This window comes from Pinus tabuliformis, chromosome 5_2, assembly GCF_031772625.1.
Source record: "Pinus tabuliformis cultivar Carrire ecotype Pingquan chromosome 5_2, CPIR1, whole genome shotgun sequence".
Classification (NCBI taxonomy): Eukaryota; Viridiplantae; Streptophyta; class Pinopsida; order Pinales; family Pinaceae; genus Pinus; species Pinus tabuliformis.
Window position 1 is genome coordinate 391,952,635 of NC_142306.1, and position 24,840 is coordinate 391,977,474.

General features: G+C 35.9%; 1 protein-coding gene across 1 annotated transcript; it reads left to right on the top strand.

Moving 5' to 3' along the window:
* Positions 1 to 8,503: 8,503 nt before the first annotated feature.
* On the top strand, positions 8,504 to 24,584 carry LOC149159156 (pectinesterase 2-like). Its single transcript, XM_089433439.1, has 2 exons — positions 8,504 to 9,593; positions 23,836 to 24,584. The coding sequence occupies exons 1-2, from the start codon at positions 8,561 to 8,563 to the stop codon at positions 24,516 to 24,518; spliced, it is 1,716 nt and encodes a 571-aa protein (XP_089289565.1). The 5' UTR covers positions 8,504 to 8,560; the 3' UTR covers positions 24,519 to 24,584.
* The last annotated feature ends 256 nt before the right edge of the window (positions 24,585 to 24,840 follow it).

Sequence of the window (24,840 nt, forward strand, 5' to 3'; positions counted from 1 at the left end):
TTATTTAGTTATGTATTTAGATTCCAATAATATATCATATATTAATGTGCATTATTATATAAAATTGAATCAATAATTGTGATATTGCAAGTTGCTTCACTATTGTTATTAACAAAACAATTATTCTATTTAGAATATTTTTCTAGTGGTGAGTAAGGGAGAAAGCTTCCACTTATATCAAATTCTTCTTAAATCTTAGGAAATAAACCAATTCTTTATATTTGAAAAAAATAATCTCTTAATTAAGTACAAACAATTTTATATCATATTCCAAATCTATAATAATACGATCATATCTATAATACAAATAGCATAGTTTGAATTGTCCAATAAATTATTTTTAAAACACTTAAAATTATAACATTTAAAATTAAATTAAATTAAAAATTAAAAGTTTAATGTCTAAAATACAATAAATTCTTCGATATATGTACTTAAGAATAAATAATAATAATAATAATAATAATAATATTAATATTAATAATAAAATTATTTGTGATTGTATATTTCTCATTTTGATATAAGTTTTTGGATATATATTGTGTGCAAGTAAATTGATGTCTTATGTTTCCAGTGGTCTCACCACCTATCATCACATATTAAAAAAAAAATGATAAATCAGAAAAGAATGTTAGGGTATTTATAAAGAAAGATTCAACCAGTGATTGTTAATATAATTGTTAAAACATATTTTTAAGAAATAAAATATTTTTATTAAAATAATTGACCACAAAATAAAAGAAAATAAAAGTAAGATATATCAACAATAAAAAAACATGTTAATTAATTAATTTATATCTAAATAGAGTTATATTTACCATAATTCGAAAAATTAAAAATATATAAAAACTATTGTGTTTAAATATTTTTTAGGTTTTTTTTACAATGAAAGTTTATGTAAATTAAATATTTTATTTTTATTTAAATTAAATATAATTTATTTAAATTCAAGTTCTTGTGATCCATATCTTGAATATTTGAACACTCTTAGTAGAAATCACATTAGAAACCAAACTTTTCTAATATGATTTATATCGAAAGTGTTTCAAATATTCTAAATATAATTTAGTTTCACATAAATATAATTGGTAATCGAAATAAGTGAGTTTTCACATAACTCAGAGATTCAAGGTAACAAAAGGTGGTAAACTTCTGAAACTAAATTTCTTTGAAATTATATATATATAATTCTAATTCTAATAAGTTGCTATATTAATTACAAAACATATACATGTTTATGTTAATCAATTTCAAAATGTGTTTAAGAGGGAAGTTTTAATTTAGCTTATAAATTTTGTTAATTTTAAAATAATTTTATAATAAATTGAAGTACTTTGAAGTACTTTGAAGTATAAAAAAAAATAATATATATATATATATATATATCAAAAAGCATTGTTATTGATTTAAGGACTTTGAAAAACCATGGATTTGATAGATCCAAAAAAATCACCCGATTTGGGGATGATTTTCAGAGCCATTTTTTATTCTTTCTCACAACCTTGGTCCAACCTACCTGTAACAAACCTCGTTAAAAATTCATGTAAAAATTTATAAGGCCACTGTGATGGGACATGTATTCCAAGTTGAATGGTGGAGGAAACATTCTAATGGGCATTGATTCAGTTTATTATGGCTAAAGGAAATTGGCAAAGGCAATGGCAAAGGCTTTGGAAAGGCATAAGACATTTATTGGCATTTTATTTATGAAAATAATGGAAATTAGGAGAAAAGGAAGGTGAAATATCACAGGTTGCAATTGAGGAGGAAAATGAAGGAAAATAATGAAAATGAAGAAAATAAAGGCCTCATTAATAAAAAGGCTTCTGAGAATCAGTGGGTAGTTTTGGGAGCTCTCTTTCTATTTTCTCTCTCTCTCTCATACTCTTGGAGACTTATAGTTTTCTTGGAGCACTCTTGGAGGGTGTGGCGTACATGGATTCTTAGTGCAAGAAGGCAAAGGAAGAGCAGGAAAGCACAAGAGGGCATCGGGATCAGAAGCTACATCAGATTTTCTTGCAGGTATCGAGTTGCATGTATGTCTTCCTCACTAGTTTTGGCATGCATGACACATGCATGTGGTTTCTTAGTTATGATCTGTCACTATGATGGAGGATTGCCTGCATAGGCACTAGATTTCCTAGCCTTGTCATTTCCCAGATATCCATGGAGATTATGGGTTTATTTCCTTGTTTTGTTTTGGTTAGTTTTCGTGTTTCCTTAGCTTGGGTTGAGTTATTAGTTCCTAGAAGCCTTGGTTGGACAAATGCTCTGGAAGCCATGTCACAGCTTGGATTGAGTTACTAGTCTCATAGCCTTGGTTGGACAAACGCTCTGGAAGCCCTGTAACAACTTGGGTTGAGTTATTAGTCCTAGAAGCCTAGGTTGGACAAACGATCTAGAAGCCCTTGGTGGGTTGAGTTACTAGTCCTGGAAGCCTTAGTTGGATAAACACTCTGGAAGCTCGGGAATAGTTGTGGGTTGAGTTACTATTCTTGGAAGCCTTGGCTGGACAAACGCTCTGGAAGCCCGACAGCAGTTGTGGGTTGAGTTACTAGTCCTGGGAGTCGGGTTGGAACAAATGCTCTGAAGGCCTTGGAAAGCTTGGATGGAGACCAATCTGATTATGGTTTTGTGATGTCCGACCATGAGGTGAAATCATTGTTTGATGGGTTGAGGTGAATATCCTCCGGAAGCCCTGCATGAGTTTTTATTGATGTGTTCTACGAGATCCCACATTCATGCTTGGAATATGGCATGGGGGTGAATGGTTCAAGAGATTTGGCTCAGCCATTATATGGTCGGGTGCAACATGGAAGTCCCATCCCGGGTTTTCAATTTGAATCATCAATAAGAGATTATTTCTCCTTGTATTTCTACGAGTACCATACTGGATTATATGTGGTTTATATGGTTGTGTTTTCATTGATATTTATGTCCCTACTATGATGGTTATATATATTTTTTATGACAGCAGGATGGCTCTCATCATGTTTTTACTTGTAAATGAATGAACAATGTATCTATGACCTAATGGATGGAATGGTAGTTAAATTGATAAGGAAACAATGCTTCATGGTGGTCCTCAGATAAGTATGAGATCCCCATGCTCAAATCTATTATTTACACCTGTAGGTTGCATATTTACCAAGTGTTTCACAAAATGCCTGTCAGGGCTAGTAGGGGTCCAGTCAAGGACTTCAACAAGTATTTGGTTCAGTACTATCATTTCCATGTTATTTTACTAATCTAAAGAGATGGTTAAATTCTGGGCAGCGACCTGGGCTTTGGGCCTGAAAAAGTGGCTCAAATCCTAGAGTTGTTGGCATAGCACTAACAAATTGGTTCTTTGGTCGCTAGTAGGAAACCTTGTGAGAGCGACTATAGGGTTCCAGTCGCATGCATGCCTTGTCATGGGAACGACTTTGGGTTTAATTCATCTAAATGCTAGGCTTACTAATGGGTTGGGCAACTAGAGTGGTGGATTATCTCCTGGGGGTCCTGAAGCACCTGAGGGAGGTTTGTGTGTTGTGTTTCCATGGATTCCATTTCCTCAAGGTTACCTAGGAGGTTGAATCATATCATAGTAGCCTCTTGTCACATGTTTACCCTGACTAGATGGTTGGTTGGGTAGATGTGGGAGAAGGGTGTTACACTACTGGAGGTAGATCAATCAAAGTGATTTGCACATTATTGTTGAGATCTAAAGGACATTCCTTGTCGGTGTCAGAAGATTTCAATTCGTGTGCACGCTTCAAAATACCCAAAGATACATGTTAACATACCAACTGCCTATTTGTAGGGGGTACTAGGATCCCTACAGAATCCTCATAAGTCTGATGAGTAGCGATAGTCTAATTTTGTTCCTTTGAAATCATATCATCATCGGCACCATCCTCCTCTTAATAAAAAATAGAAGAAATCTCGCACTCAATAGGGGGTAGTTCACAAGGTTTCCAACTTTTAGATTTAGAAGATTTGATGTGTCATTTCTCGTTGGAATGTGATAGAGGGTAGGAATTCTATAAATGGCTAGTTTGAAGTCAAGTGTGGCATTGAAATGCAATATTCTTGTTGTCCATATATTGGGTCCAATGATAATCACTATTTTAAAATTTATTTGATCTGATAGCCCTTTGCTAATGTCTATTTCCACAAATATTCTTTTGTAGGTGTACAAGCCATACTTCCCTCGAGAGGTATCTTTGGTAAGATAACGACCCAAGGAATTTCCTATGCCCTAAAAAAAAAGTGCCAAAGATAGGCATGCAAACTTGGAAGCTAAACCCAAATTAGAAGCTTGGAAATGACTGTTGAAGAGGGATCAAAATTTGAGAATGAAGGGGTTATGAACAAACTAGTTTTACTCCGAAACCAAGGCCCACCAATTAGGGCCTTCTAGTAATCTTTCAGTTCAGTGAACAACATTATAAAAAACCTTAAAGCATAAGATAACCTTGCAAATGTTTTTCCAGACAGCCACTTATAAAGATCCACTGAATGTGACCATAAGTCATTGAAGTGGAAAATGAGGCTTGATTCATTGTAGAGTTGAAAGTCCAATGAAAATCACTATTTTAAAATTTATTTGATCTGACAGCCCTTTGCTAATGTCTATTTCCACATAAATTCTTTTATAGGTGTACAAGCCATACTTCCCTCGAGAGGTATCTTTGGTAAGATAACGACCCAAGGAATTTCCTATGCCCTAAAAAACTAAAAAGTGCCAAATATAGGCATGCAAATTTGGAAGCTAAACCCAAATTAGAAGCTTGGAAATGACTGTTGAAGAGGGATTGAAATTCGAGAACCAAGGGGTTATGACAAAACTAGTTTTACTCAGGAACCAAGGCCCACCAATTAGGGCCTTCTAGTAATCTTTTGGTTTAGTGAACAACACTATAAAAGACATTAAAGCATAAGATAACCTTGCAAATCTTTGTCCATACATCCACTTATAAAGATCCACTGAATGTGACCATAAGTCATTGAAGTGGAAAATGAGGCTTGATTCATTGTAGAGTTGAAGGTAGTCTTCTGGATCTGGATGCAAAAATTTCAAGAGAGGGCACCTCCTCAACTTTATCGACTTGGAATGCTCTAAGAGCTACCTGGGCTAATTGAGAGACGGGTCATATTTTGAGGGCTTCCTTGAAGGATAGAGGCTTCAAAGCCAAAGATTACCCACCTCCCCTAGCTCCACCATTTAGGCACACAACAAGAGAGATAGAGGCATAAATCTTGATTCCATAATCACTAAGCACCTGTTCCATCCTAACTTGCCTTCCCTTGTAAAGGAGCCTCAATGAACCCACTGAAATTCCTATCAACCCTTTAATATTGACTACGAGCTCGAATACACCATCATCTTCACTGACCATGATACAGTGATACGAAGGGATTTTCTAAACAAAGATTTGACAAATATTGGGAATTTTTGGAGATAACTATCCCCCATAGTACCGTGACAGGGAGGGATTTTCTAGAAAAAGATTTGATAAATATTGGTAATTTTTGGAGATAACTATCCCCAATTCCTTTCTCCTTTAACTGGTGGATTTTAAAATTTTAAAGAAAAATTGGAAAAAATGACATAAATATATTTTAAATTTTCAAATCATGATGGATTTTTTTTTTTTTTTTATATCATAATAATTATGTAGTCAATTTCAAATAAAAACAATTGTCATTAATTATAATTAGTTAATAGTTTTACTCATCACTATCTAAAATTTAGCTATTACTAAACTATAAAGAGTGTTCAGTGTTACTTTGAGATCACACAATTTTGATTTATTTTAATTTTATATTTATAGATGCTAAAACATGTATATTTTATTATATTTTAATAATCAAATCATTATAGGGAAAAGGTTCTCTTCACTAATAAACAATGAGCATCGTACATCAATTTATTATTTAGACATCTAAATAATAACCATAAATTTACAATTATATTATTATTATTTGCAACAAAAATCAAAAGCTTTTATATTTAACATTAAAATTACTTTGAATAAACTTTTACACTTTTTAATATTAAATTTAACCTTCTTTTTTAAGAAAAATCATATTTTTTATCTTCCATAAGAAATCAAAAAGTATAATAATTTATTGGCTACATAAGAGCACACTTGATAACTTAAAAAATCTAAGTAAGAATTTTTTAGATATATCTTAGACCTTATACAAATTTTGAAACTTAATTAAATTCTATTTGAATAATATTAAGCAATTGAAGGACAAAATAAGCAACACATTACCATTAGACACTTCTAAGATGGAAACCATCCCAACATTCAATAAGAGAGCCTGCTTAGATAATATAATTTCCATGCCATTATTTTTCTTGTATGTATGAATAATTTGCACATCTTCATATTACTCATATAGTGGGTGGATTTTCCCTTACTATAATTATATATAACCCAAATACCATCCACTTAAAATTAAACCTCTATTTAAAAAATAAATCTAATATATTTAAAAAAAAGTTATATATAAATCAAATATTACCTAATTAATTTTTTTTGTAAACTTGGTGACTACATCTTCTTCATGTTCAATATATCACCCAAATCTGGCCGGGAATTGAACAAGTAACTTCACATCAAGGAGTGCCTTAACACAACATCTCATCGCCATCTATCCAAGACTCAGCGGACTAATACTACCTAATTAAAATTAAACTTCTATTTAAAAAATAGATTATTTTAAATAAATTATAATAAATTTATGTTAATATATTAAATATTTTTTTTTAATATTTCATTTATTAATTAGTATAATTTAATAAATAAATATTTTTTTTATACTTAAAATTATTTCAAATAATTATATTTAATTTAATTAATAGAAATTTAAACATGAGACATCTTTTAAGTATTATGATTTTTTTATTGTTTCATATTCCACATTTATATTATCATATATTTCAATGTTTTATATGAGGATACATTTCACATTATAACGTTGTTTTTGTTTTGTTTTTTTTTTTTTTTTTTTTTTTACAGTGGAATCGGCAACAGGGGCAGCCTCACGACTCGCGTTACACGGGGTCGATTCTGACGGCTACCTATATAACCACTGGGAGCATGCGCCCGCCCCTCTCCACAGCTCCGTTTTAGTCCGGGGGATTTGAACTCGTGACCTTCAGTGCAGAGCCGCCTTTCTAACGACTTCCGGCGATGTGATTACCAACTCGCCTACCCCCGTGGGGCTTTCACATTATAAAGATTAAAAAAGTAGTAAAAAAATAATTAAATTATTAATTTGTTATTATTATTATTAAATATAAAAAAATAATAATAATATATTATTAAAAAATGTAACAATATTTTTAATCATGAAAATTCACACTCTTTATTCTGGAGATTCTTAAGCCTATGCAATCGCTGACTAATATGGCATGTCTAAAAAACCATAGTTCATATTCATATCGCATTTTTTAATTGATCAAAAGACATAATTATTTTTGAAATAAATTTTAATCTAATTCATCTTAAAATTATTCTAGAATATTATATCAAAATTAAATTTCAATCATTTACATATTAATTATTAATAATTAAATTAAAATTGTGATTCTAGTATTTCAAAATAAACAACCAAATTTCAATAAAATTATAGAAACTAGAAAAATAATATTTAGACTACACTTAAAATCCAATAAACAATAAAACCTTTCCCTTTAAAATAGCCAAAACATAAGTTTAATATTTTTCTTGGGTATATTTTGAAATTTAACAAATATTAGCAAGTTCAACTTTACTTTTATAATTCATATTACAAGATTCTTTATGAATTAAGATTTATATGGACGAAATTTTTTCTTATGTGATTTTTTTAGAAAGATACTAGTACAATTATTATGGATCACAGAAGTCTTAATTCAAAAAAATCTTTATCTCAATTTTACAATTTATTCTGAAATTTAAATTTAAACGTAAGTTTAATATTTTTCTTGAGTATATTTTGAAATTTAACAAATATGAACAAATTCAACTTTATTTTTATAATTCATACTACAAGATTTTTTATGAATTAAGATTTATGTGGACGAAAATTTTTCTTGTGTGATTTTTTCAAAAAAATACTGGTACAATTATTATGAAAGATACTGGTACAATTATTATGGATTTTTTATGAATTAAGATTTATGTGGACGAAAATTTTTCTTGTGTGATTTTTTCAAAAAAATACTGGTACAATTATTATGAAAGATACTGGTACAATTATTATGGATCAAAGAAATCTTAATTAAAAAAATATTTATCAGATTCAAACCATTGACCTGACTTATATATTTTGAAATATTCTAAAATTTGTAATCTACTTAAAATCCCATCGGAGAGTCAAAAGGGAGCGACAAATATAAGTTAAGTTAAACTGCAATTAAGCTAATCTCTAATTGCATGGAAAAGTCAAAACAGAGAGGCATGATCTATAAATATCCAAGTTCTGCCCGACGAGATATCAGGAAATGATTTTTGTTTGTGTTTTGTGTTTGTTGCCTCCATGTCTTTAAGATTGAATAATATTATTGTTTGTGTCAGAAATTATGAATTTTTTCAGGTTCCACAAATGGTTGCTTAATTTGGGTAGAGAGATCTTGAATTTGATGAAAAATATATTGCCTATGTCTGTGGTATTTCCTGTATTTGTACTTGCTGCTATGTCTGTATTTGTTCATGGAATGGGAATGAAGAGCATGGAGTTGGAGACCACTGGGGTTTTCGAATCGGTGTGCACCGCGACGTTGTATCCCGACGTCTGTCTGTCGAGCTTCCTAGCACATCCTGAAGCCACCGGAGCTGCAACCTCCAAGGAGCTCGCCCCGATTGCCGTGAAGGTAACCCTGGAAGAACTCAAAACTCTGGCTGCGGCTATGAGTGGGCAACCGGCGGGCCAAAATAACCGATCGGCGGCTGAAGACTGCATTGACTTCTTCGGATATAGTTTACGTCACCTTAACGACTCGCTCATGTCTATCCAGAAAACAGAGTGGAGCAAGGAGGAGGCCGAAGACGTCCAGACTTGGCTGAGCGCGTCTCTTACCAATCAGGAGACTTGTATCGGAGGATTAAAGGGGCGTAATTCCGAGGATCCTATGCTACTGGACGGGGCGCTTCAAAATGTTTCGAAGCTCCTCAGCATTTCTCTTGCAGTCATGAATAGTATTTTGACAGCGGAGGATCAACATGTAAGCTCTCCTACAGCAGGCGAAGGCCGGCGCCTGTTGAACGATCGCGATGTGCCCTCTCATGCCAGCGAATTGTTTTCTGTGAATAACGGTCTGCCTTCGTGGCTATCTGCGGTCGATCGTCGGCTTCTTGAGGCCCCACAGGGCACCATAACGGCGGACGCAATCGTGGCGCAAGATGGTAGCGGGAATTACAAGACAATCACGGAAGCAGTGAACGCCGCTCCCAGTAAAAGTAAGGGGAGATATGTAATCCATGTGAAGGCGGGAGTGTACGAGGAGAGGGTTATAGTCTCCAAAGAAGGTATCATGCTCCTTGGAGACGGCAAGAGCGTTACCGTCGTTACAGGAAGCCGTTCGGGATCTTCGCTTCAAGCTATCTCGAACTTCAGTATGTTGAGTTCGTCTAACCCAATCTTGGTTCACGAGAATTTTGTTTACAGAAATGGGTTATTGTTTAGATAGTATGAATTTTCTTTTGGAAAATGGTAAAATTACATCCTGCACATACATGAAAAGCAATATGATATGACATCTATCATATAGTCTTTCAAAAGTTGTTATATATATTGTCATTCAAAACAACTATTAAATCATATTGAACGATACTGAGTATAAAATATCAAAGGAGGCTCAAAACATTAATAGCCATATGAGTATAAAAATCAAAGGAGGTTCAAAACAATAATAGTCATATGAGGGATAAATATAAATGCATGGAGAAATAGATGAATGCGTTTCCACCAATCTTTGGCCCTGTATATTTCATTTAATTTCGACCCAAGGGTCTCTGGCTTCTCTCAGTACTGTATTTCTCGTTTAAGTTCGACCTAAGGGTCTCTAGCTTTTCTGAATATTGTGTATTTTGTTTAAAAAAACACCAGGGTCTCTGTCACACCTCTATTACCATGTACATAAAGAAAATTTACCACATGTCAACCCACCTTATCATTAAACACATTATGGTTCTATCATATATTAAATTCACCATATCATTGAACACATTATGGTTTTTTGGGTTTTGAATCTGCACATTGTATTTGAAAGTCGTTTACACCCGACCCACCATATGTTATCAATGTTTAGTCAACCATATTTGTTATGATTTCAACGCATCAACACTATGTATAAGGTACTGCCTACCCGCGGGTTTTATTAAACGTAGGCTTATATGCCACGGTTTTATCAACGGACATGTGCATTAACAAGGCGTGGCCTGTGATGGTCCGGCCACAACGCTCACAACCACCACTTCACTTTTGCCTTTAAGACACCAGTCCGGAAAGGGCTATGTGGCGTGCCCTGGCTCCTCCGGCCATGTGATACCTTGGAAGCAGGGATCTCGGACTTGACAATTTCATTTCCCGCCTTGACTCCACGGTTCAGATTACATCCCGCAATCGAACGGCTGTTATATGGTCAAGGGTTTATGGGGATACTTATACCCCTTCCCACACTTCCGGGTTCATTTACCTGTTCACTTCTATTCTGTTCCGGCTCTGTATATCAGCTTGGGGTTTCGCTTACCAGCAGCACTACTTTGCTCTGCAACCGCTCAGGAGTTAGTCGAACCCATCCTACGACCATTACAGGTATGGGTCTCGGCCTGTAATTGCATTGAGCTAACAATTTACCATATCTATTTCAATTACAGAGGTTATCGGATTGTGTCATTAACTCCTGGTCTTTTTTGTTGTTATGAGGTTCAGTTGGCGCGTGCATACCCTTCCATAGAGCAAAGCTGGCCACCCACGACGGCTCAGCCTTCTTGGCTACAGGTAAGTAAAGCTTATACCGTTGCTTGTTCCTTAATATCTGAGATTTCATCAATTTAAGACATGGTATTCGATTTGCTGCAGGCCGCCGCTCCAATGCGGGCCTCCTTGTGTTATTTGCCGAGGTATTCTCTGTCGAGAATCCTCACAGTTGCCCCCTCATGTTCTTAGGTTCTTACAGTAATTGAGGTTATATATGTTTGACCCGTAAGGGCTTGGTTTCTGTATCAATGTTCATGGTTAAGAGTTACAGTGTTTATGATCTCTGTCTCGGCTTACTGAGTCTACAGATATATATATTTTTTCCTAAGCTTAGGCTGCGGGTTGAGCCTCCGCGCTCAAACCTTGCAGCAGATACTTTGCCATAATTTTCGTTATTTTCCTTTCAGGGTTGTCTCCCCATGATATTAGTATTTTACTCTTATGGTTGAAAAGAGGATCAAATTTTCAATCGGGCTATGTATAGACAGAGTATTGAAAACTGTATAATCTTCATAGCAATTTGCTTTGGTAATGAATATTACTCTGTTCTCGAAGTTCATTAATATCTATACTGAACATAGGATTTACCAGTTATGGCTTTGATTTCATGTTCTTTTTTGTTTAAAGGACGGCTAGACCATATTAATCTTGCTTTACGCTTGTACTTACAGTCTTGCTCTGTTCTCATAATGTATGTTCATTCTTATGCTGTATATTCATGGTTTATGCCGTATGCTCAGCATGCATTCTAAGTTTTGTTCTATACTAAGCTTTACTCTTCAAGGAATACCGTTTTTATTCAATGTCGATTATATACACAGTTTCTTGTATAATCAGTGTTGCTCATTCGGCTGCATGCTCCGAATCCGCATATGGGTATTAATAAACCCTTTCACAGTTATTTGTAATAGGTTATTTAAACGACTGTATTCCTTCGTTATGACTCCATGCACAGCTATATATATGATTTACATCCGTATCACAAATTTATGCATGGTTGTAGAAATAACATAATGATCTCATCGTTTCTTATATGCTCAGTACTTTATAAAGATCATGAATATTTCTTTCTGTATAATTTCATGGACCAGCTACCACTACCATATCCACAAATGGTTTAACCTTTGTTCACGGTCAAGGGTATTGACTGGTTCTTGTTTCAGATAAATAACTTATCTACAGACTTTAATAATCTAAAGCATATGCATGTTTATTTCCATGACATTCCCTCACCCGGTACCCGTAAGGTTTGAGATTCTTATATCGATGATATCTACCAATTACTGACGGTGCCGCTGCACCTGGTTTCAGAGGTTCTAACCCTCGTATTAGGTCAATCTATTATTGTAAGGTTTTGTTTCCTTTCAAGCATTTAGTATTATGATTACTATTAACAGAGTTTTCGTATTTCAACCCGTGAGGGTATTTCGACTCCGTCACCCAATACCGAACCTTGATAGTTTCTCTCTTGTTCTACTACTCTCATGTATTGGGTTATTCTGTAGCTACTCTCGTTTGTTAATGACAGTCTACCATACAGATAAGAACTGCATCTGCATATTCACATTAAAGCTACAACTTCTAAGGAAATGTAATGTGTATTTCCTATTTGATTTTCTTAGTATTTATTGCATATATATTTGCTGTTCAGAGGCTTTACAGTTTTGAGACCGTACCTGGTTTGCCAGAATTGGGAATGGTTCTCAAACAAATAAGTCACCTGAACTTTAGTTCTGCTCGTCCACCCAGCCATGAGACCCATCACTCAGATGGAGTTCTCCCCCCGAGCCATCCTGCAGGCCTCCAGCCCTCAACAGGTTTTGCGCACACTTTGTGCCAGGTTATCTGGTCCTCACCAGACTTAACCTTCCTTTTCTTTCCTTTTTCCTGTTCTTGGAAAAGATTTTCCTCTTTCTTCTGTCTGTCTCTACAGCACCAGAGACAGCACCGCATTCTCCATCCACCTTCTCTCCTCCCGTCCCCCTGTTAGGGTGCTCCCTGATCCATTTAACCAATGCCAAGAATTAGTTGTAACTGATATGTAATTTAAAATTACTTTTACGCAGGTTTGATTAACTGATCGGTAATTTAAAATTACTTTACGTGGGGTTAATCACAATAAGTATATTACATACTCCCCCCCTTAACAGGAACACCGTCCTCGGTGTTCATCGTTCGTCGAAACTTGATATTTTACTCGTGGTATTACCATCTAATCCACACAAAATGTGATCCTTTCTCTTTGAAATCAACGATTTCATTCCAAGAAAAGACGACAAACAAAATAGCAATGATATAGTCATAAGAAATATCATTAGTTATAAGCATCAATAGTCATAAGCATTCGTAATTGCAAAAAAATATGCAACTTCTAATGGCCTCCACTTGGCCCTTATTCATTCATAATAAACAATTCTCTGTGCCAACTTACCATCTATTCTTGAAAATCATGAATACCTTCATGTAAACATTTTCATGTAAACGTTTTAATAGTGGTTGGACAGCTCGTCAACCTTCCATGGTAAGTAATTCCTGTAATATATGACTAACAATTCAATCACATTAGTCACTATATTTTGAGTCAAATGAAATACTTTTGACTAGCAATCAATTGTGCAATGTTAGATGCTTTCTAAATCACAGTACTTTTACAAGTACTTAAAGAGCACTAATACTAATCATCAAATGATAAATCACTGTTCCACGTGCATACTGAACGAATTCTCACTAAAGACATCCGCAAAGTACTTCGAGAAGTACCAAAAGAGCACCTAGCTCTCTAATCATCAAAACAGTCAATCACTGCATCAAGCAAAAATTGTCTTAGCTCCCACTAAGATGTTCACAACATTAATAATACAATAAAGGAATTAAAATTTCCAATTACTCCTTATTGAGCACTAAGCTCATTTCGTGTTAAATGTGCATAACATATTTCACACAACTAGATATAGAATTTATTTTCAACATATCATATAGCTGATTTATTCATTTCTTTAGCTATGAGCACCATAATAGGCTAAAGAATTCCCAACCCATGGGAACTGGTTTCCATAGTCAAACCGAGTCATTTTCACATCCAGACAGTTTCTTTGATAGGGACTTTACCAGGTCTAACATAGAATTCCACTGGCCAACCAGCTCAAGAATTCTAAGGAGAGGATATCTGGGCAGGCAAGTACCATCAACCCCTTTGGGCAGGTAGCTGCCATCAATCCAACTCCGGGCAGACAAGTACCATCAACCCTCCAGGCAGGTAACTGTCATCAACCCAAGGCATTCAAGCCTTTCACAATCCGGGTAGACAAGTACCATCAACCCTCCAGGCAGGTAACTGTCATCAACCCAAGGCATTCAAGCCTTTCACAATCCGGGCAGACAAGTACCATCAACCCTCCAGGCAGGTAACTGTCATCAACCCAAGCACTTGCAGGTCCTACTCGACCGCAATTACACTGGTCTCGCCAGTAAACGCTATCTGATCCTAACCAGACATAGCGTACACAGGAAAATTCTTTCCTCTTATGCCATCTGATCCTAACCAGACATAGCATGAATATTATCATTAGCATAACAATCATGCATGTATACCATGCATTTACACTTAACCCCCAACATGGGTCCACAACATCAAGTTTGATGGGAAACATATCCATCATACACATTGTATGCATGCAAATTTTCCAAATAACATAATTCATGCATATCATATAACATCATTCTTTCTCATTTATAATTGCATTTCATATTGCAGCAATTTATGTGATGAGTTTTCTTGTTGCCATTAAGCTACCACTACTTAATCCCATCAGCAACGTTAGTTATAATATGCATCAGTTAACACGTATTCCATTTCCAAGAATGTTCATGCATACAATATTGTCATGTATAAAAGCATATGCAATTACTCATTAATGTATAAATGTCAACAGCAGTTGAGTTAATACTCTCAGCATTCCCAATTTTGCCATAGTCTGTTGTTCCAATTCAAATCATCATTGATGGAGTATTATCTTACATTTACTATGGCTAGCTTGGGTCATGCATTGTTAATGTAAATAAACATAATCTCTCTAATATACAAAGATCATAACTCTATATCATAATGACTAGTCTTTGGGCATACCATTGCTTATCATATAAGTCTTTCTTAAATGTATGCAACCCACATTCCTTTCACTAGAATACTACCAGCATTTCATACACAAACCACATACCTCTTTCCTAAAGGAAGTCATTTTAATCCTCATTTCTCTATCTTCCGATGTGAGGGTTTTCTCAAGATTCCCTATCAAGAAATTATTGAAGATATCTATCTTTAGGCATAAAAATCAAGATACAAAAACAAGGTTTTACTGATCCCTTATGTATCAAAATCAAGCAATCAACACAGCTCATCCAACAAGACAATCTCTCCAAGAGATTATTATTTTCAAGGAAGCTAGCATGACCACTTCCTCTAAGTACACACCGACTTACCATTCCAAAGTCACAATAGCTACCAATATGCAACATGTGTTCTCCTAACACAATTACCTTACTTCAATACACATAGTTCTTTTCATGAAACAAGTAAGGATTTTGGTTCTTGTATGAACACTATTCTAATGTATCTTTAAGGAAAGAACCTCTATCTTTTTATTTTCAAGAAAATTCTCATAAAATCCTGCATCTTCATTCCTGAAGTATGCATATTCTTAGGGTGAGACTATATTTATGTATATATGTAATATACTCTTCCCTCAAGAAGTTAGAAATGAATATCTATGTGCCTAGAAGCACATCCTTAGCTATCTTTTACCATGCATGTAATGCATAATCATTTCCAAGAAGCTTTTATCAAATAAAGATACATATTTTAATTCAAGAAAACTTGGCCACCTGCCTTGCTATGTTCTCAGGACATTTATATACCTCATCCTCTTTCTCAAGAAGATACTTGGCTATATTTAACAAGGATTTTATAGACCAGAGACAAGCATTTCACACACAAGACTCACGTGGAGTCTTTCTAATAGGAACTACCTATTTGAGTCTTTCTAATAGGAACTACCTATTTTCTTTACCAAGAAAACATACAAGATAATCAATCTTTAACTGCATGCCTTAACACATTTTCTTTACCAAGAAAATCTATAAAAGAACCATTCTTTTATTGCATGCATTCAAATACTTTCTCTACTAAGAAATCATATAAAACATTCATACGTGTTCTTCAAGTAAGTGAACAAGACACTTAACTTATCCTTGGATCAACATGCATAACTAACAAGTTAAACCACCCTTACCGGAAGCAATTGCTCTACTTATGCAATTAGAAGCATAATCTCCTAAGTGTCACACATGCACTAGAGCTACCATTTGGTGCTATATGCAACAACTATCATAACACTACTATGTGACCATTTCAGAATAATGAGTTCAAGGAGACATTATGAAAATCATTAACATCAACACTCTATGTTCATTTTCCAACTCCTTAAGCATGGTCAAAGGAATACTCACATGCGTCATCCCAAGACTTAGAGTCTTCCGCAAGATTCTAACACTCAAAGCTTGCTTTATCTGGTCATCACCAGACTTAGCGATTTCTTTTTCCCATCTCCGTCTGTCCCTACAGCACGGTCTTCTTCCTTCTACTTGCTTCCTTTTCCTTTGGAAGCATCTATGGTTGGGGAAGGTAATTAGAGTTTACTGACAACTGTATTAACACAGGTAGTCTATTTATGAATACTTATCACATGTAATTATACCATAAATGGGTCCTAGAAATGTTACCCACTGAACATGCCTCCACCCTTAACTTCACACTGGAATGCAACATGCATAAGAAATCCATCATAGTAGAGATAAATTCAACCATCATTAAATCGAGGCTCCAATGGTTTTTATCTCCCAACAAGTAATGATTAACATAAGCACATACCATGCTAATGGATTTCAGTTAATTAGAAGGTAATCATCATTAAAACTATTAGGACATAAGCATATACTATTCATCATGCATTCTCATGGTGAATTGAATTAAGAACTCTTCTCATGCACAACCGGACTATAGCAGAGAGAGAGTAAAAATCTTCATACACACATTCCATGCATGCGACATCACTCAACCTTCACTTGTTTACGAAGTGTAACAATCTTAGTCCAATTGAATTAATGCATATAAGTTCTATGGGTTAGTCATACAACACTAACCAATCTCAACTACCAATCGTCTTCATGCATCCATGACAAGACTGAATCAAAAGTTAGTTATGACAATCAAGTCTCGCTGCTTGACTTATTGCATGTTTTCAATATCTAAAGGGGTTCTTCTAATGTCTTTTTTTTAAAACAATTTTTCATCCTATTCAAGGATGTTCCCCCTGATTTATATTCATGTTCGTTCATTGTAATTTCAATCTAGTTCAATATATGCATTGTTGTTATTGCCATATGTGCAAATCAAAGTTGGTAGTTGATCGTCACTTCCTCAATGAGTGTTCAATATTGTTCTTAAGTGCGACAAAAGTTTCATTGTCTTTTATCCTCATCAGGAATCCAACGTTATGAACATAGTTATGCAACAACTTATTACCTACTTCTCAAAGAAGTTATAAACATGAATCACACCTGTCATGCCAAAAGTAGTGTACGACATAAATGAATATGCGAATGATTAAACTCATACCTGAGTTAATGCCTACTGATGGCGTACTTCGATATCCTTCCCGCTTACCAATTCCCAAAGGCGCCAGTATTGCAACCTTTAGCTCTGATACCAATTTGTCACACCTCTATTACCATGTACATAAAAAAAATTTACCACATGTCAACCCACCTTATCATTAAACACATTATGGTTCTATCATATATTAAATTCACCATATCATTGAACACATTATGGTTTTTCGGGTTTTGAATCTGCACATTGTATTTGAAAGTCGTTTACACCCAACCCACCATATGTTATCAATGTTTAGTCAACCATATTTGTTATGATTTCAACGCATCAACACTATGTATAAGGTAATGCCTACCCGCGGGTTTTATTAAACGTAGGCTTATATGTATTATAGTCATGCCACGGTTTTATCAACGGACATGTGCATTAACAAGGCGTGGCCTGTGATGGTCCGGCCACAGCGCTCACAACCACCACTTCACTTTTGCCTTTAAGACACCAGTCCGGAAAGGGCTATGTGGCGTGCCCTGGCTCCTCCGGCCATGTGATACCTTGGGAGCAGGGATCTCGGACTTGACAATTTCATTTCCCGCCTTGACTCCACGGTTCAGATTACATCCCGCAATCGAACGGCTGTTATATGGTCAAGGGTTTATGGGGATACTTATACCCCTTCCCACGCTTCCGGGTTCATTTACCTGTTCACTTCTATTCTATTCCGGCTCTGTATATCAGCTTGGGGTTTCGCTTACCAGCAGCACTACTTTGCTCTGCAACCGCTCAGGAGTTAGTCGAACCCATCCTACGACCATTACAGGTATGGGTCTTGGCCTGTAATTGCATTGAGCTAACAATTTACCATATCTATTTCAATTACAGAGGTTATCGGATTGTGTCATTAACTCCTGGTCTTTTTTGTTGCTATGAGGTTCAGTTGGCGCGTGCATACCCTTCCATAGAGCAAAGCTGGCCACCCACGACGGCTCAGCCTTCTTGGCTACAGGTAAGTAAAGCTTATACCGTTTCTTGTTCCTTAATATCTGAGATTTCATCAATTTAAGACATGGTATTCGATTTGCTGCAGGCCGCCGCTCCAATGCGGGCCTCCTTGTGTTATTTGCCGAGGTATTCTCTGTCGAGAATCCTCACAGTTGCCCCCTCATGTTCTTAGGTTCTTACAGTAACTGAGGTTATATATGTTTGACCCGTAAGGGCTTGGTTTCTGTATCAATGTTCATGGTTAAGAGTTACAGTGTTTATGATCTCTGTCTCGGCTTACCGAGTCTACAGATATATATATATTTTTTCCTAAGCTTAGGCTGCGGGTTGAGCCTCCACGCTCAAACCCTGCAACAGATACTTTGCCATAATTTTCGTTATTTTCCTTTCAGGGTTGTCTCCCCATGATATTAGTATTTTACTCTTATGGTTGAAAAGAGGATCAAATTTTCAATCGGGCTATGTATAAACAGAGTATTGAAAACTGTATAATCTTCATAGCAATTTGCTTTGGTAATGAATATTACTCTGTTCTCGAAGTTCATTAATATCTATACTGAACATAGGATTTACCAGTTATGGCTTTGATTTCATGTTCTTTTTTGTTTAAAGGACGGCTAGACCATATTAATCTTGCTTTACGCTTGTACTTACAGTCTTGCTCTGTTCTCATAATGTATGTTCATTCTTACGCTGTATATTCATGGTTTATGCCGTATGCACAGCATGCATTCTAAGTTTTGTTCTATACTAAGCTTTACTCTTCAAGGAATGCCGTTTTTATTCAATGTCGATTATATACACAGTTTCTTGTATAATCAGTGTTGCTCATTCGGCTGCATGCACCGAATCCGCATATGGGTATTAATAAACCCTTTCACAGTTATTTGTAATAGGTTATTTAAACGACTGTATTCCTTCGTTATGACTCCATGCACAGCTATATATATGATTTACATCCGTATCACAGATTTATGCATGGTTGTAGAAATAACATAATGCTCTCATCGTTTCTTATATGCTCAGTACTTTATAAAGATCATGAATATTTCTTTCTGTATAATTTCATGGACCAGCTACCACTACCATATCCACAAATGGTTTAACCTTTGTTCACGGTCAAGGGTATTGACTGGTTCTTGTTTCAGATAAATAACTTATCTACAGACTTTAATAATCTAAAGCATATGCATGTTTATTTCCACGACATTCCCTCACCCGGTACCCGTAGGGTTTGAGATTCTTATATCGATGATATCTACCAATTACTGACGGTGCCGCTGCACCTGGTTTCAGAGGTTCTAACCCTCGTATTTGGTCAATCTATTATTGTAAGGTTTTGTTTCCTTTCAAGCATTTAGTATTATGATTACTGTTAACAGAGTTTTCGTATTTCAACCCGTGAGGGTATTTCGACTCCGTCACCCAATACCGAACCTTGATAGTTTCTCTCTTGTTCTACTACTCTCATGTATTGGGTTATTCTGTAGCTACTCTCGTTTGTTAATGACAGTCTACCATACAGATAAGAACTGCATCTGCATATTCACATTAAAGCTACAACTTCTAAGGAAATGTAATGCGTATTTCCTATTTGATTTTCTTAGTATTTATTGCATATATATTTGCTGTTCAGAGGCTTTACAGTTTTGAGACCGTACCTGGTTTGCCAGAATTGGGAATGGTTCTCAAACAAATAAGTCACCTGAACTTTAGTTCTGCTCGTCCACCCAGCCATGAGACCCATCACTCAGATGGAGTTCTCCCCCCGAGCCATCCTGCAGGCCTCCAGCCCTCAACAGGTTTTGCGCACACTTTGTGCCAGGTTATCTGGTCCTCACCAGACTTAACCTTCCTTTTCTTTCCTTTTTCCTGTTCTTGGAAAAGATTTTCCTCTTTCTTCTGTCTGTCTCTACAGCACCAGAGACAGCACCGCATTCTCCATCCACCTTCTCTCCTCCCGTCCCCCTGTTAGGGTGCTCCCTGATCCATTTAACCAATGCCAAGAATTAGTTGTAACTGATATGTAATTTAAAATTACTTTTACTCAGGTTTGATTAACTGATCGGTAATTTAAAATTACTTTACGTGGGGTTAATCACAATAGGTATATTACAGTCTCTAACTTATCTGAGAACTGTATTTCTTGTTAAAATTCGATCTAAGGGTCTCTGTCCCTCCGAATATTGTATTATTTTGTTTAAAAGACCGAAGGGTCTCTAGCTTCTCTGAATTTTGCTATATATATATAGATAGATATAGCTTCATCCCTATCTTGGGAAAAGACTATCAGCTTTTAGTTACTGTATCTACTGGATTATTGATAGAACCTCACGGTGGTTCCAGAGTTTTTCTGATATTTTAAGCTGTAAATATATACATTTTCTCACTGTGTTGGTGGTAATTGGTCTCTGTCTTTTTACTTGTTCTCTTGATATGATAGACTGAGATTTAAGTTTTTGTAGCCGTAGCTGTGTAGTCGCATAGTTGTGGGTTCTTGCTGTTACCATGTACTTTTCCTACAGCAATGATAAATTCATGAACCGGTTATCGATTTCCCAAATTAGGGCTTTTCTTGATCTAATTCTGGGCTGAGCTTTTCTTTTTTTTTCCAAATCGTCAATGGGTTTTCTGGAATCGCATAGGCCGAGACCATAATTACCTACCTCTTCTGTGGATATAAGTTTTCTTATTGCTAGAATCGCTGTTGAGGTTTGTAATATTACTAGCTCTAACTTCCTTTTTCACTTGTTTAATAGTCCCGGTTCATTTTCATAGTTACTCTTATTAATAGTTGAAGTCTTCACCTATTTCTAACTAAAGTAATCACGCACAGAATTATTGAAAATTTGTAGATAATAACGTTTACATTCTAGATTAAAAGAAAAACATGCCTATTCTAACATTAATAACATACTCTGCTTACACATATTCAGGGTTTCTAGATTGTATTTATCTGGTTAGCTGAACTGAATATAACCTTTTAATCTTATCTTGCCTCCCAATCATGAGATTCTCTTTTAATCTTATTTTGCCTCCCAACCATGAGACTCTCTTTTAATCTTATTTTGCCTCCCAACCATGAGACTCCCTCGAGCTACCCTTCCCTGGGTTTCTCTCTTTCCTGGGTTTCTCTTCAAGAACTTCAGTCTTGAACAGAAGTATATATGTGGTCATGACCAGACTTAAATACCTCATCCCTGTCTATCCTTCCAGCAGTAGATATCTGGTCATGACCAGAGCTACCATTTCATGGGTGGTTATGACTAGACTTCAAAGCTACCCTTTCCTGGGTTTCTCTTCAAGAACTTCATTCTTGAACTACCTCATCCCTGTCTATCCTTCCAGCAGGAAATATTTGGTCATGACCAGACTTAACTACCTCATCCCTGTCTATCCTTCCACCAGTAGATATTTGATCATGACCAGACTTCAGAGCTACCCTTTCCTGGGTTTTTGATCATGACCAGACTTCAGAGCTACCCTTTCCTGGGTTTCTCTTCAAGAACTTCAACCTTGAACAGCAGTAGATATCTGGTCATGACTAGACTTAACTACCTTTCCGACTTAACTACTTTTCTTGGGTTTCTCTTCAAAGGAAAGGGTTTCTCTTCAAGAACTTCAGCCTTGAATAGCAGTAGATATCTGGTCATCACTAGACTTAACTACTTTTCCTGGGTTTCTCTTCAAGAACTTCAGCCTTGAATAGCAGTAGATATCTGGTCATGACTAGACTTAACTACCTTTCCAACTGAACTATCTTTCCTAGGTTTCTCTTCAAGAACTTCAGTAGCAATAGATATCTGGTCATGACCAGACTTAACCACCACATCTCTGTCTTCCAGTAGATCTGGTCATGACCAGACTTAACTACCTCATCCCTGTCTTCCAGTAGATCTGGTCATGACCGGACTTAACTACCTCATCCCTGTCTTCCAGTAGATCTGGTCATGACCGGACTTAACTACCTCATCCCTGTCTTCCAGTAGATATCTGGTCATGACCAGACTTAACTACCTAACTGCCTCATCCCTGTCTGTCCTTCTAGCAATAGATATCTGGTCATGACCAGACTTAACAATTTTCTTTCTTAGGTGTTCCTCAACTCACTCCTCATTTTCCCAGCAATAGATATTTGGTCATGACCAAACTTAACAATTTTCTTTCTTAGGTGTTCCTCAACTCACTCCTCATTTTCCCCACATCCCAGATGCCCTCATCCTCTTAATCTTATGGGATAAATCTTCCATAGGAGTAGACATTGCAGATGCCCTCATCCTCTTGATTTTTTGGGATAAATCTTCCATAAGAGTAGTTAGGGTTGGGTAACCACCCAACTTAACTGTTTCTTGAGAAATACAACTATCACACTTTTGACAAATACATTCTCATTTAATTAAATCAAATCATTACTTGCCAAAATTCTGGCATTCCACTTTCTTTTAACAATTAAAACAAAATTTCTATTTATATAAACTTAAATCAGTTTCAGTTTATTTAAAATGCACTAAATAAATATTCACATCTATGGAGATATCACATCGACTTTCTTTAATAAATATTCACATCTATGGACTTCTTTAAAAAGACCATCTCCTTGATTATTGAGCTCTCTATAAACATGAAACACTAAAAAAATAAGTAAAAGTACCTTTTAGGCCTGACAAAAATAATAGCCTCATGTTGTAACCTTTATAAGTCATTTTGACACGATTTATAACTAGCATAAAGCTTCTAAAAATCTATAAATGATGCAGTCCTTTCTCAACTACAAACATAAGCCAGAGTTTTAAAGATAAAGCTCTTCATAGTTGTTTGAGCCGTCTCCCAAGCTCATTTTTATAGAGAAAGAATGACTCCGAAAGATAAAGTACAACTGCATGTACAGTATATGGGAATTTCATTCACACAAATGAGTTATTGCATAGATAGCAATTGGATTCATTTTAAGCGAAGTATTCCATTGATAGTACTTAGGTGCATTTTCACTTTACAAAGGTTTGTTTATTTTGTCGTTTATTCCTCTAGATTTAACTTAAATTGAAACAGATACCAATTCGTACAGGTGCTACTCAATTGAAAAAAAAAACTACAAAATTTTATAATAAAAAAATTAATTTCGCTGTTCTCTGATTTCTATATCACCTCCATATTTATAATCTTTACTTCTTACTTTCTTTTGATTCTTTTTTACACTGGAAAAAATCCAGTTGCTGCTGGAAACAGATTCATTGCTATGGACATGGGGTTTCAAAACACAGCGGGTCCAGGCAAGAACCAAGCCGTTGCTCTTATGGTAAGATCAGATCAATCTGCCCTCTACCGCTGCAGCATCGAAGGTTACCAAGACACGCTGTACGCACATAGCCAACGACAATTTTACAGAGAATGCGATATCTACGGCAGCGTGGACTTCATCTTCGGCAACGCGGCCGCAGTGTTCCAAAGTTGCAAAATACTGGCGCGGAAGGGGATGGGGAAGATGAGTTTTATAACTGCACAGGGCAGAATGGATCCAAATCAAAACACGGGCTTCTCCATCCAGAACTGCAGAGTGACTGCGGCTGACAACAATCCGGTTCCCACTTACCTTGGAAGACCGTGGAAGCAGTACTCTCGGACGGTGTACATGCATTCATATTTGGACACTATTATTGCTTCTGCCGGTTGGTATGAGTGGAGCGGAAGCTTTGCACTAGATACACTTTACTATGGAGAATATATGAACTCTGGTCCCGGTGCAGGGACTGCGAATCGAGTGACGTGGCCTGGTTATCATGTCATCACTTCCCCTACAGTGGCCTCTCAATTCACTGCAGCAGAATTCATATCTGGAAATTCATGGTTGCCATCCACCAGCGTTCCATTCCAATCGGGTCTAACTGCTGATTGAATATCTCTATAACTTTCTTCTTTCCCATAGTAATATTGATGTTCACCTGCTCTTGCTAAAATCATAGGAACTTAGTATACCTGACTTGCAGGTGGTTGGTTTTGCTAAAATCATAGGAACTTAGTATACCCGACTTGCAGGTGGTTGGTTATGCTCTTGGTGTTATAGTGGCAGCTATGAGGTTTGATCCTTGGTCTCCCATAGATTAGGCCTGGCAATTACCGATTCACCATATTATTAAAAAAAAAAAAATATTGATGTTCACAGCAGTCTTGTCTGCTCGCTACTTGCTATAATAACAATAAAAGAATCCCTGCTATTC